Source organism: Arvicanthis niloticus, chromosome 1, assembly GCF_011762505.2.
Source record: "Arvicanthis niloticus isolate mArvNil1 chromosome 1, mArvNil1.pat.X, whole genome shotgun sequence".
NCBI lineage: Eukaryota > Metazoa > Chordata > Mammalia > Rodentia > Muridae > Arvicanthis > Arvicanthis niloticus.
Window position 1 is genome coordinate 52191327 of NC_047658.1, and position 13745 is coordinate 52205071.

Consider the following 13745-nt stretch of genomic DNA (forward strand, 5'->3'; position numbering starts at 1 on the left):
GGTCAAACATGTATTTACCAGTGATTATGGTAAGAAGACCCACCCTAAGAGTTTAGAATAAAAACAAAGCCAGCTAGCCCAATGTCACATTCCTCCATGTCCATAATGGACTGAGGCTTCCAAATACCCCTCTTCTTGACTAAGCGACTCCTTTTGGAGAGCTGTCACTCCCATTATAAGTAGCATTTTATATAATAAGAGTGTTGTTTCTCAAGCATCTAGTGGATAGAGGGAAAAGGTTAATCCACTATTCAAGTGTCAGGTTACCAAGTGTTTTGGCGGGGTGGGGGTGGGTGGGTGGGTGGGGGTGGGGGGGAGGTGTGTCTCTGTGATTTGCTGTAGTTATTAGGTCAATGATTGATTTTTTTAAAAATACAATTTGCAATTTTAACCTCAACTGCCTTGCATTCTCCATACCCTAGCCCTTTCTCCAGCCCCAACTTTATGAGTTAATGACTACAAATTGTTTAATATTTACTTCAGGCAATAAACATCACAAACCTGCTATTATAAAATCATAAATGCATTCAGACACATGCACACCCCTTCTCTCTTATTCTGGAAAACAGACAGGCGTGCACTCACAAGGGAGTGCATCGCAGGGATGGGCAGTGCTACAGCCGGACCCCATCCAAACTAAAACCAGCCCAGAGAAGTTAGGTCATCGACTGCTCAGCCTGTTGAATGTAGGGGCTGCAGAAATCTTCCTCACCTGGGAGGCAGGATATGGGTTCAGTGGGCTGGTTGCAGACAGCTGTCTGTTGAAACCTTGATGTGCTTCAGGGCCAGGAGAGAGCGTGAGAGGGCTGACTGGAGGCTGCCTGCGCCGAGAGGGGCCACTCAGGTTTGTGGTAGAAAGAGACGGGTTGCTAAGGGAGAAGAGGCGAAGCGAGGGGTGGAGAGCAGAGGCGTTGGCCACAGCCGGCTGTGGGTGGCTATTGAGGGGTGAGGAGAGCGCCATCTTATTGAGTGTGGCTTGGATGGAAGGGTTACTTCGAGAACTCTGGAGACCTGAAAGAGAACAAATTCACTAAGTTCTTTTCATGATTTTGGATCAAAGCTTTTGTTTTCCAAAGAGTAAAGCAAAGTTCCTACTAGCTATGCGATGACTCTCTGTGTGAAGGAGTTTCTGGGCAGCGCTCCTACTGGAAAAGTCTCGTGTGTACAAGGAAAGGAAACACCATACTTAAGGAGCTGCTGCCAAGCATCCAGCTTGAGTGAGAAGAGAATCACTGTGCCCAAAGAGGAAGAAGACTGAGAAAACCACCCCTGAGGAAGCTCAAGCAGGAGGCTAAACTCAGGGAATGGAGCCTCAGGCGAGACAACAGCCAACTTAGAGCCTCTACGACCATCTGCCCTCAGATGGCCTGGATCCTCTATGAACACTGGAGAACACACTTCGCCTCTCAGCCTTAAAGTCCACTCTCTGATTTTGGCTTCCTTATGAACTGTCTGTTAAAAGTGTTTCCCAACTCAGGGGAAAGGACATTTCTGCTAGTCCCTTGTTTCTCTGAGGTGAAGGGGAGTGAATCTTAGTATGAGCAAGCCCGTCTGGGGATGGTGCCTCCATAGTACAGATAGCTAAGAGAGGAGCTCCAGGAAGTTAGAGACCCTGTCCTGTGCCCTACTGGCTCCTCAGCACTTGACTCAGGCCACCCGGGAACAGAACCACTTGGTGAACAAGAAAGTTGCTGCTGCTACAGGTACCGTGGCGAGCCACATGCACGGTTACTTCAGCCCACTGCTCTCATGCTAAACGTTGGGAAGCAGAAATGTGTGTTTGTGTTGATTTAAAAAACAATTGCTTGGGAGGTCAGGATACATGGCTCAGTGGCAGAGCACTTGCTTAGAATTCCTGAGGCCCTGGGCTCAATCTCTTGAACCATGAACAAAACAGCGGCAGCGGCAGCTGCAGCAGCAGTCTATGAAAAGGTGAGACCCCAGTAGCTCAGATAGTAAGGAGAGCTAGAGAGCTGAATTCAATTAAAAAAGAAGTCTTATTCAGAAAGAAAGCCTAAATATATTTAAAAAGCATATATACCAGGGTTTAAAAAGAAAAAAAAAAAGAGTAGAAAAGTAACTTAGGCTGGCCTGAAATTTGTATAGACCCGCCTTAGCTTTTTATATTTTTATGATATATATGTATTTTTATTTTATGTGTATGAGTTGCCTTCCTACATGTACGTCTGTGCACCGTGCACATGCCTGGTGTTGTCGGAAGCCAAAAGAGAGCATCAGATCCCCTGGGACTGAAGTTACAGGTGATAATGAACCATCATGTAGGTGCTGGGACCTGAACCTGGGTCCTCTGCAAGGAGTAGCAAGCGTTCTTAACCACTGAGCCATCTCTGTTGCCTCTGTACTATAATTTTTAAGTGGAGACACTATAAAGCTAGATGGTGTTTTGCATAAAATGATGTGTGTGGCAGTCAATGACTGAACACAGCCTACAGTGCCAGCTTCTTCAAGATCCAAGGGAGTTGTGGTCGACAGTGTTTTGTCTTAGTGACACTGGGCATCATGGCTCACTGAGAATTCATCTAAAAGGGGGATTCTGCGTCTACAACTCTTAATGGGTTTGAGTTTCTGTTGTGAAATAAATCAAAGAAACTCAGAGTTACGAGTCCAATGCCTTCTTAAAGTACAACCCAGGCCCCTCAGAACACTCTGAAATACCTTGTATCAAAGACAGTGTCATGTGGCTTCAGCACTCACTCTTGACAGTGAGTTTACACATACATGACTTGATTTCTAAAATATCAAAATTCACCTTAAGAGATACAAGATAGTTTGTTATTAAATGATACCTACTTCAAAGAAAAAGCCCTTCTAAAATAAAAATAAGAGTGGTCTCTGCAACCAGCTATGCAGGGCTGAATCCACACTGCCCAGCAGGAGCCCCCAGCACCACTGCAGCCGTGGCAGGGAACCCTATGGGGCCATTCCCAGGTGGGCAGGCTCGGTCTGCCTGGTGAGTCTCACTGAGCCCAGAGTGGAAACCAGCAACCACTTCCTCCACCTACATCTGACCACTGAGGAGCCCTTCCAAATGGAACTTTCCTCAGCACCATCTCTAGCAGGCACCATGAACGGGGGGTGGGTGGAGGATGGGGTACCACCTGCTCTGGGTGCTGACAAGAGTAGCACTGGTTCAACATCAAGTCATCTTTCAACACAGGGTCTGGGCTGGGGACAATCAAGCCTGCACAGTAACACTACATCATATTACAAGTAACGTGACTACAGCCAGTACCACGTCCTTAAGCACTTCTAAACACTTGAAGATGTTTGAACTGGTGTAGATTTCTACTTAATCTACATATGTTAAGTGTAAATATTTCATCATGCCCACTGTAAATTTTCTAAAATTTAGGAAGTTGTCCTTTTGAAATCTAGTGGGGATCTGGAGGCAGCTAAAGGAATGATTAAATAAGAGATCACCATATGCTGATAAGAACTGCTAAAGTTCAGTTGCCTGGGATGGTACCTATTTCTCGACTCCCAAACATTCTTCCCCAGTTCTCTGCATACATGTGGAGACAGTGAAGAAGGAGGTGCAGCAGAGCTGTTCCAGAGCTCATCAAACAAGCAGAAATGGGTCCCCAGAGCAGAAGCCAGCCAGTACAAGGACACTGAAATATGTCACTAAGATGTAGTGGCTCTCAGTGGTGCACCAAACACACACAGCAGGGGACACAGCCAAGGCCCTTTACTTACCAGAAGAGTTTCTTATCCCTAGGTGAGTCATAGCAGCTGGAAGGTTGCCCACACTGTTCCCCATACTCATGCTACCAAAGAGGTGGTCGCTGGTGTCCAGGGAGGCTGGCAGGGGTGCTGAGTAGTGGAGGTTAGTCAGATCTGGTAATGACCCTCCAGTGTTCAGGGTCCCCAGGAACGGTGAGAGGCCTGTGTTTTGGCCATTATGTGGAAAAGCGCTGAAAGAAGAGAAAGGGTTACTTCTACAAGGCTGTGGGGAAATGGGATGCAAATGATGCCTCTGCCTTGTTGATGGTTGAAGACCCATGTAGGCCTGCTTCTCGGGAGAATGCAGTCTGTCAGCTTCCCTTCTCTGGAACATAATGCCCTTACATGTTAAATGAGACAGATTACTTTCAAATTGTAAGTCACTACATAAAATGTAAAACATAACATCATATTTAGAGTTCTTTTTGCTAGCTTTCTAAATTATTTTACTAAAACCACATACACCTTTCAGCAACTAGATACCTTCCAGAATATATTGTTTCAATTAAATTTTCAAAAACTTTAAAAACATAATTTGGGGATTGGGGATTTAGCTCAGTGGTAGAGTGCTCGCCTAGCAATTGCAAGGCCCTGGGCTCGGTCCTCAGCTCTGGGGGGAGAAAGATAATTCTAAAAACATAATTTAGAGCTGGAAAGATGGCTCAGTGGTTAAGGGCACTGACTGCTCTTCCAGAGGTCCTGACTTCAATTCCCACCAACTACATGGTGGCTCACAACCATCTGTAATGGGGTCTGACGCGTCTGAAGACAGCGACAGTGTACTCATACATAAAATAAATAAAATTAAAAAAAAACAATTTCTACTTATTAAAGATTTACTTTATTTTTATTTGTCTATATGTAATGTGGCATGTGTGTGTGTGTGTGTGTGTGTGTGTGTTTTCATGGGACTGCAGGTGGCCTTGGAGGGCAGAAGAGAGTTGTGTTGGATAGTTTTATGGCACCTTGGCACACGCTAAAGTTCTCTGAAATGTGAGGACTTCAATTGTTAAAATGCTTCCATAAGATCCGGCATACTTGCAGGCAAGCCTGTAGGGCATTTTCTTAATTAATGATTGATGGAGGGGGACACAGCTCATTATGATGGGGTCACCCTGGGGCTGGTGGTCCTGAGTTCTATAAGAAAGTAGTCTTAGCCAGTCATGGGCGCAAGCCAGTAAGCAGCACTTCTCTATGGCCGCTGCATCAGCTCCTGCCCCTAGTTCATGTCCTAGGTGAGTTTCCATCCTCACTGCTTTTGATAATAAACTGTTATATGAAACTGAGCAAAAGAAGACCCTTTCCTCCCCAAGTTGTTTTTGGTCATGGTGTTTCGTCACAGCAATAGTAACCCTAACTAAGAAAGGGTGTTAGACTCCTGGAGCTGGAGTCACAAGTGGTTGTAGATCACATATTGGTACCTCTGTTAGAACAAACAAGTTCTCTTTCTCATTGAGCCATCTCTCCAGGCAAGTTTCCATAATCTTGAAAATAAGGAGAACGTATTGCCATTCACTGATTAAAACCACTGACTGGTCACTGTGTGCCAGGTACAGGGCAGGCTCAGGAAGTACAATGATGAGCAAGGAAGGTCATGCTCATGGTTGGGTTTGTCCTTCAGATTGGCACACCTAGGGCAAGAATGCAAATTACAAATGGAAGTTTGTCATGGACCACCCTAGTCAGGTATGGGAGTTGCATCTCTTTTAGTCTATGTAAGCTGGAGGAGGGGGTGCACATATGCAGGGGTCAGGGGAGGATGTCAGGGGTCCTGTTCTGTTACTCTCTACTTTATTCCCTTGACCCAGGGTCTCACTGGACCTGGAATTAGGCTGGAAGCAGCAAGTCCCAGTAATCCTCCTGTCTTCACTCCCTACAGCAATAGGGTTATAGCCATGTGTGCAGCCATACCTAGCTTTTCTCAAAGGTGTTGGGAATTTAAAACCAGGTTCTCAAGCTTTCACAGCGAAAGCTCTGAGCCCTTGCCCAGCTCCTGCTGTAATTTCCCAAAGTCATAAAGCAAAGGAATAAACCTTGTGTCATGTCAAAGCATGCCTTTATTTATAATAGATCGGATTGAAATGCAGACATCCCAATATTCCTGGGGCCTTGTATTCGCATACATTGGGACTGGCAGCCCAATCCTTAGTCCATATTTCCTTCTAATATCCAGTCCTGTTCTGCACTGAAAGGCAGGTATATGGCTGTCACACATACAGTGTACTGTGGGTCCCTGCAGTTCCTTGAACTCAGCTTGGGAGTGGGCCCTCTCAAGGACAAGGATTCTTTGTACTCTTACAGTCCAGAGAAGGAACAAGAGAACGATCATGCAGGCGGCTGTAATATGGCAGGGAGCACGCTGTGCTAGGAGTCGTCAGTGAACAACCAAGAGGAACAAGGAACACTAAGCACAAAGCAAGAGATGCCAAACACAGGAAGAGTCGTGTGGAGGAAGGCTTTGCTTGGGACATGACATGGTGCTCGAAGAACCTCAAGATGCCTGGTGTGGCTGAGGCAGTGCAGGTGGTGAGAGGTGAAGAGGGAGAGGCAGATATGGAGGAAACAGAAGAGAAGATGTTGTCAGGAAGAGTAAGTCTTGGACTACAGGAGAGAGGGAGCAAGTGCGATGAGATGCTACTGTGGTCACACATGAGAGATGGCTTAAGGGAGCAGAGGGGGCAGCAGCCATGGCGGTCAGAAGGCTCCTGCAGTACCCCAGCCCAATCCACGACAGAGCAGTGAGCTGATAAGAGGAATGGCTGAAGAAAACCATGAGCCAGAGAAGGGAGAAGGAATGGGTCAGTCAACACAGCACATCTTGTAGAGAGTGAACGGGCACAACTCTTGGCATCAGGGCCTATAGGAGACTCCGACCGGCTTGCTCCTGCAACAACAGAGGCTGATGGGAGGAGGCTTCCGGGAGGCCACTGGAAACTCAGTTAGAAAGCTAAGGAATTCAAGTGAGGTAGGCAGAAAAACCATTTTAGGTGGAAGTCAAAGCAGGGGCAAAGGGAGGCAGGAAACACATGGTATGTCTAGGCACTGTGATGACTGATAACCACGGAAGATTAGGGTTAGGAGGGTGGGGACTACTGGAGATGGAGCAGAGGAAGCAGGCACAGAACACCTGAGATTGGAGAGAGGGCTGAGAACAAAGACAGCAGGGGATAGCTAAGAAGAGAAGATACACAATTTCCTGAGGATGGTATGGTGGTCAGACCTGAGGGGCAAGGAGCAGAGCCCGGAGGCAAAGTGGCAAACTGCAGAGTGCAGTGATGTGGGAGCGTGGGGACAGTGAGTGGGGATGGATGCTGGAGATATGTGTGGCAGGACTCAGGAACAATCCTGGCTCCTGGCCTGGGAAAGCCATTCATGAGAGGCCATGACAGACTAGGGGAGGGGCATGGAGATGGGTAAGAACACGACTCCTATCTATGTCCTTAGCTTGGCTGCACAGTCTGACATGCAGCTGGGATGTCCCTCGCTGAGCGAAGCACTGGAGGAGGTGACTCACAGTCTGGAGGACACTTAAATTGAAACAGTGGAAGCAGAAGCTGGGTTACTTTGAAAAAGTGGCTAGCTAGAGAGAGGGCTCAGGAGCTAAGAGAACTGGTTGCCCAGGAGACCTGGGTTCACCAGCATCCATGGTGGCTCGGACCCATCTGTGACTCTAGTTCCAGAGGATATGATACTCTCTTTTACCTACAACACATGGCACACACATGACACACAGATATACATGCAGGCAAAACACCCTTACACATAAATTTTATACATACTTGTGGCTGAGAATTCTGGGAACCAGAAAGAATACTAGGTAGGTAGAGAGGTCTCAGAAAAGCCAGGGCAGAGGAAGGGCTGGGAAACGGAAGTAATCCACCTTGATCAGCAAGGTGCCTTCAACGTGATAGTAGAGGGTGGGAAGAGGAGTCTGCTTTGTATCAACCTCTTCTCCATGTAAAAGGACCAGAGTGAGGCTTAACTGGAGGCTGGGAGAACCTGGTAGTAGATGGGGTCGTGTGGACGAGTGAGGAGAAAAAGCTGTAGAAACAAGCATGTAAACCTCATCTTTCAGAACTAGCTATAGAGTCAAAGTTCAAGCACTAGAAAACAGGGACCGTGGGGAGCTCACTGCAAGAGCAGGTGAGCTTCCTGTGTCAGCAGGCAGGAATGAAGGCTGGGACAGGAACAATGGCCAGGTGGGTTGAGGAAGATTATGATGTGACCAATGTGAACCTGGTCATTAGTGACATCAAAACCATTCTGAGGTTGAGAGAAATACAAATGGTCACTCCTCGGATGTTGCTACGATGGCTCCAGTCCCTGCTAGATCTGATGTAAGCAAGCAATGTTCTTCATGGTTCAAATCCTTCTAGTGAATCAAATCTCAGTGTGCTTCAACGACACAGCTTCCTTACGCTCATCAGGGTCTTTGCACTTGCTGTTCTGTCTGCCTGGGTCCCTCATCTCCTTTCCTCAGGCTGGATTCTGTCACCATTATCAGACGGCTTTCGTCAGCATCTAACCCCCTACTACTCATCCATGTCCTCCTTGGCTTTACCTCCTTTTCCCTCTCTGTTTCACCAAGAACACTGGCACTTTGCAAGCAGGGACTGACCTGTTCTGTTTATTGCTGAATCTGGTCCTTAAAATTAGGAGTCAATAACCACCTGTATGAACTGATGGAACACTACTGTTAAGAGCAGAAAGGCAATCCCTTAACCTAGCAGGTGCTAGCCTCAGAGCAGAAGGGCAACCCCTTAACCTAGCAGGTGCTAGCCCCAGAGCTCCCCAGGGTTAACAGATTGTAGCCCGTTCTTTGACATAGGGTATCAGAGCCTTGAGCGTTGGTTTCAATTAATTAATTAGTTAATCAATCAATTAACTAAATGTCTGTGTAGGTGCATGTGTAGAGGCTAGAGACTATCCTTCTAGATGTTTCGAAGGCTCCCCTAACAGGAGCTTGTGGGGGTCACATCGGCCTCACACACACCACAACACATCGGCCTCACAATCCCCTTGCCTCTTTATTCTCCCTTCGTTCATCTTTCTCACAGACGCTTTAGATCTGTTTATATTACAGGTATTTTTATACTGTATGTGTTCTTATCATCTATCCAAAATCTTCTAGGAAGTAAATGTGTATGTTATAAAATCCATTTATTAAGCTGGGTGTGGTGGCACACACCTTTAATCTTAGCACTTGGGAGGCAGGTATTGGATGATATCAGTAAGTTCAAGAACAGCCTAGTCTACATAGTTAAGTTTAGGTTAATCAGGGTTACATAATAGACTCTTGCCACAAAACAAAACAAAATTAATTAATGTATAGTGTCATAACTCATTTTAAATTGCAAATCTTTCTATCCATCCTTTTTTTAAAATTGCAGTAAAATACACAGACTATAAAATGTACTGCTTTGACTATTTTTGCATGCACAGCTCAGAGACATTAAGTACATCCACAAAAATTTAAAAATCAATTTCTATGAAGACAATCAAATTAGCTGATGTTTTTCTTTCCTGTCAATTGATATGTCAAGTGTGTGCTGATACGCACACACTTCTGCTTCTACCAGGCAGGTTCTGTGTGCCCAGACTCTGTTGGGCTACTCTCAAACATATCCAGGGTGATTTTACTGGCTTTTGTCAGCTGTATAACTGTCTCAAATACATGAAATATAAGCACCAAAGTGAACAGATGTTTTATGCAAATGCAGATGACTTGGGCTTGTGAGCAGCGAGTTCCAGTTCTCAGCTCTGTGACAGAGCAGGAAGACTAGAAAACCCGCAGCAGGAGGAAGGAGGTGGATGACTTACTTGCCGCCCCCAACATCACAGGATCGAGGGCGCCCGGACAGGGACTGGATCTGAGAAGAGACAAAGAAAAAGCTGGGCTCACTCAGTGTACAGACAAATTCAAATGTTTGAAAAGTGGGGATCTGGGCACCCTAGTTAGAGGCCCAGACCGGCAGAGGAAGTCAAGGACATCTGCACAGAGCGGCCATTTAAGTTCCATGCCATTCTGAGGAATCTTAAATTTCTTAAATTTACATTCAAAAGAAGTATAATGCTGGGCAGTGGTGGCGCACGCCTTTAATCCCAGCACTTGGGAGGCAGAGGCAGGCGGATTTCTGAGTTTGAGGCCAGCCTGGTCTACAGAGTGAGTTCCAGGACAACCAGGGCTACACAGAGAAACTCTGTATCAAAAAAAAAAAAAAAAAAAAAAAAAAAAAAAAAAAAAAAAAACAAACCCAAAAACCAAAAAAACCAAAAAACAAAAAACAAAACCAAAACCTAAGTATAATATTGACACATTTTCTTAACTTGATTCCTTATTAACTTATCTTCTAGTTAAATGTTACTTTCTTCAAAAAGACAATGTTTCAGATATTCAGATTTTAAATATTTTTTTTTTCAATTAGCAAGACAGATAAAGGAGGAAAGAAAAAAGAAAAACAGGGCAATGGGAGAGGGAGGAGGGAAGGGAAAAGGACAATGGCACTAGAACAAGCATTAGTGGGAACCGGGATGCACACTGCACAGGCACAGGACCAAGGAAGACAGCCGTCTCTCCGAGACAGCAGCTCCTGGTATTTGTGAGCACACACCTGCACACCGTTATCTGTTTCTTTTTAGGCCCCTAAAGTTAAACATCAACTACATATCCTGCTTTTATAAAAAGCTTTCAAGACCACACGGAGGCTAGCAGAGACTTCCAGTGGGTCTGATGGAGGAAGGGAGCAGGACCAATGGGATCCTGATGGGGAAGGGGAGCTAAAGCAGGAACAAGCAGGGATCCTGATAGTGGGGCACAACTAGGCACAGAGACCAAACAGCCAATCGACTTCATCTGGGCATCACTAGGGTCTGGAAGGAGGCCTTTTCTCACAAGACTGCTCTCTACAGAAAGAGGCCAAGCTAAGCCTCTTCTCCACAGTGGGTGAGGTTTACAAAGGGCCATGGAGGGAGGCCAATGACAAGGATTTCAGATGCTACATTCAAAGCTCAGAGGAATCGTAGTAAACAGATGACTCACTGCTGCCTCTCAGAGAGTTCTAGTCAAAGGCCTTTGATTTCAGAAAAGATCACCTGGCAGGACAGCAATCCTCAACAGGAGCTGGAGACAGCTCCAAAGCAGACACCCGCCTTTTCGTGCCCAGGTTTCCAACAGTAGCTTAACAGTTTTCTTTTGAGAACCAGCAAATTCACAGAAAGGCAAGGAGGCCCTGCACTAATCACCAAGATGGATCATGGTGATCCACGGGGGACCGCACTCCCCACTGTCTCTCCAGTATCAGTGTCCAGACGGACCCTCTCTTCCTTTTCCCCAGTTCTGGTTTCCACCTCTGCAGGGCGGGCTGCCAGGACAGACAAGCACGACCCAGCGAAGACCGCTCACCCACCTCCTTGGTCTCCCACAGTTGTTTAGGCAGTGGCTTCGGGACATTTAACAGGTTCTCTTCCTTCAGTGGACCCGGGAAGGCTGCTACTAAAAGGAAGAACAGAACATTCATTAAATTAGAAAAGAAGGCAGCCACTGGCTTTTGGCTAAATAAATTAGCTTTGTTTAAAACTGCTGGGGCCAGGGGTGAGGAGTGGGATGGGGTGGCTGCAAACCTTTAATCCCACACCAGGGAGGCAGGGACAGAGGCAGATGGATCTCTGTGAATTTGAGGCCAGCCGATTATACATGGGAAGTTCTATGACAGTTAGAGCTACATAAAGAGACCCTGTCTCAAAAGAAAAGAAAGAACACTTTAAAACAGATCTTAGCACTTAGGGTTGGCTGTCCTGGAACTGTCATGTAGCTCAGGCTGGCCTCACGCTGGCCTCAGGCTAGCCTCACGCTGGCCTCAGGCTAGCCTCAGACTCTCAACTATCCTCTCAAGTTGTAGAATTATAGGCATGTGCCACACTGACTAGTGAACATGATTTCTTTAGCAAAGACTATTTTAACATACTTTTTTCTTTAATAACTATTATTTTGTGTGTATGGGCGGTTTGCCTATGTATGTCTGTGTATATGAATGCTAGTGTCTATGGAGGCCAGAAGAGGGCATCAGATCTCCTTGAACTAGTTATAGATAGTTGTAAGCCACCATGTGCATGTTAGGAATTGAACCCAGGTCCTTTGGAAGAGCCGACGGTGCTCTTATGCACTGAGCCATCTCTCTAGCCCTTTGTATGTCATTGTAGGGGTTGAAGGAACAGTTAAGAAATGGACTCAAATTTGAGGAAATCTATAACCTAGCCAGGGGACAAAGGAAGCACATCTATGACTCTTAACACTGAGGGAAGCCCAGGAGAGACATACATCCTTGCTTCAGAGCAGACAAGCAGAACAGTGAGGCTTTAGAGCTGCATGCCCTGGGCTCCCTTTAGACACAGCAAAAGACATTCAAGCAAAGAGTGAGGAATGAATAAAAGGCCTAGAGAAGAAACAGTGGTGGGCACCAGCCAGCATGCTCTTGTTATCTGACTGTGGGTTAGGTAACGAGGAGCAGGAGGAAATGTACAAGTTTGAGACCTGGCCAGGGCCCTGCAGGTGTGGGAAAAGGGGATTCGATGAAACACACACTAATCAAGAAAAGACATTAAGAAGGTAACAAATGGAGATGAGGTGGCCTGGGCAGATGGCTCAGTGGATAGAGGCTCAGTGGACAGAGAACTTGCCCTGTAAGAGTGAGGACCAGAGTTTGATCCCCAGAACCCATGGAAAAGCCAGGTAGGCATGGCAAGTGCCTGTAATCCCAGAGCACCAGGGGCAGAGACAGGGGCTCCCCAAAGCAAGCTAGCTACCCTAGTTTAAACAGGCAAGTGCTGGGTTTAGCAGGACTTCCTACCTCAATAAATAAAGTGGAGAGTAATCAGAGAAGATACCCAACTTTGGGCTTTCACATAAATGGTGCACAGTGCAGGTGCCCTTCCCCCATGTCCACATACATCCACATATGTGTGTGCATGTGTGTGTGTGCATGTGGGTGTGTGTGTTTAGAAAGAAAGAACTGATAACCCACCAGGTTTGGCTGAGAAGTTGATGGGGGCTCTCATGGCTCTTTAATGTTATAAAACATCCTGGCTCTACAGCATGGGGCTGCTCCTTGACTGTGTGCTTTAATGCTCTCAGCCATACCAACGAGAACAAGAAGGCTGAGCCACAAATCAAGAAAGGCTTTTTGTTCTCAGACACAGACCAGAGGTCAAAGGCTAGTTCTGAGGAACAAAGTGATCTGATGTCAAGAAGATATTGCACAGCAGACTCTGGAGACGGCATAGCATGAGGGAGGCTGCAGGGTTGGTTCTAGGGACTGCAGGGCTCCCCTGTGACTGTCTTGACTGTCCTGCCCTTGGCCCTCACAAGATGAGTAATAAGACTCCAGGAAGTCACTTAAAACTGAGATCAAAGTTAGGTGCATTGGTACAAGTCTGCAATCCCAGCATGGAGGCAGAAGAAACAGGAAGACCAGGAGTTCAATGCTAGCCTGGGCTACATGATACCTTATCTCAAAGAACAACCAACAACAAAATGGGGGCCAAAATTTCAGAATGAACTCTAAGAAAAGCATTTAAAATAAAAATTAAGTTTTTATTTTAATTTATTTGCAAGTCAGTAAAAGTTAGGAAATAATTACGAGTGGCTGGCACAGTTCGAAACAGTCATTATGGCTAACCTCCCAGCACCAGTTCGACAAATGCTACTTCTGCTGAGACAAGCAGGCTTTGTGAGTATGCCTTGGTGTCCATCAGTCCTGACTTCAAAGTACTTGCTCCCTGTCCTTTTCTTTGTCTCCCTCCATGTGTTGCTAAGGACAGGACCCAGGGCCCTACAGAGTCCTGCATGCCCTCTCCAGCTACCCCAGCTGGGTTACTCCCCTCTGAAGAGTATATTTCGTCTATGACCTTGTTCTTTTTCTAATCACTAAATAAGTGCTTCAGAGCTGTAAGCCCTGTGAGGTTCTAAGACTCTGTTCTCCTGGTTAATGCTCAATAAGCAGTGC

The 13745-nt window shown here is 46.2% G+C and overlaps 1 protein-coding gene across 5 annotated transcripts in view; it reads right to left on the reverse strand.

Moving 5' to 3' along the window:
* Crtc3 (CREB regulated transcription coactivator 3) overlaps window positions 1-13745 on the reverse strand; it is a 103694-nt gene that overhangs the window by 7882 nt on the left and 82067 nt on the right. For 3 of the 5 annotated variants that reach the window (XM_034501010.2, XM_034500998.2, XM_076936692.1), the window contains 4 exons: window positions 11151-11236; window positions 9565-9614; window positions 3718-3935; window positions 713-1011 (listed from right to left, as the gene is read on the reverse strand). In XM_034501010.2, coding sequence (XP_034356901.1) covers window positions 713-1011; window positions 3718-3935; window positions 9565-9614; window positions 11151-11236 — 653 coding nt within the window. The remainder of the gene's footprint in view (window positions 1-712; window positions 1012-3717; window positions 3936-9564; window positions 9615-11150; window positions 11237-13745) is intronic. The other 2 variants (XM_076936701.1, XM_034501005.2) reach the window with 1 other exon arrangement.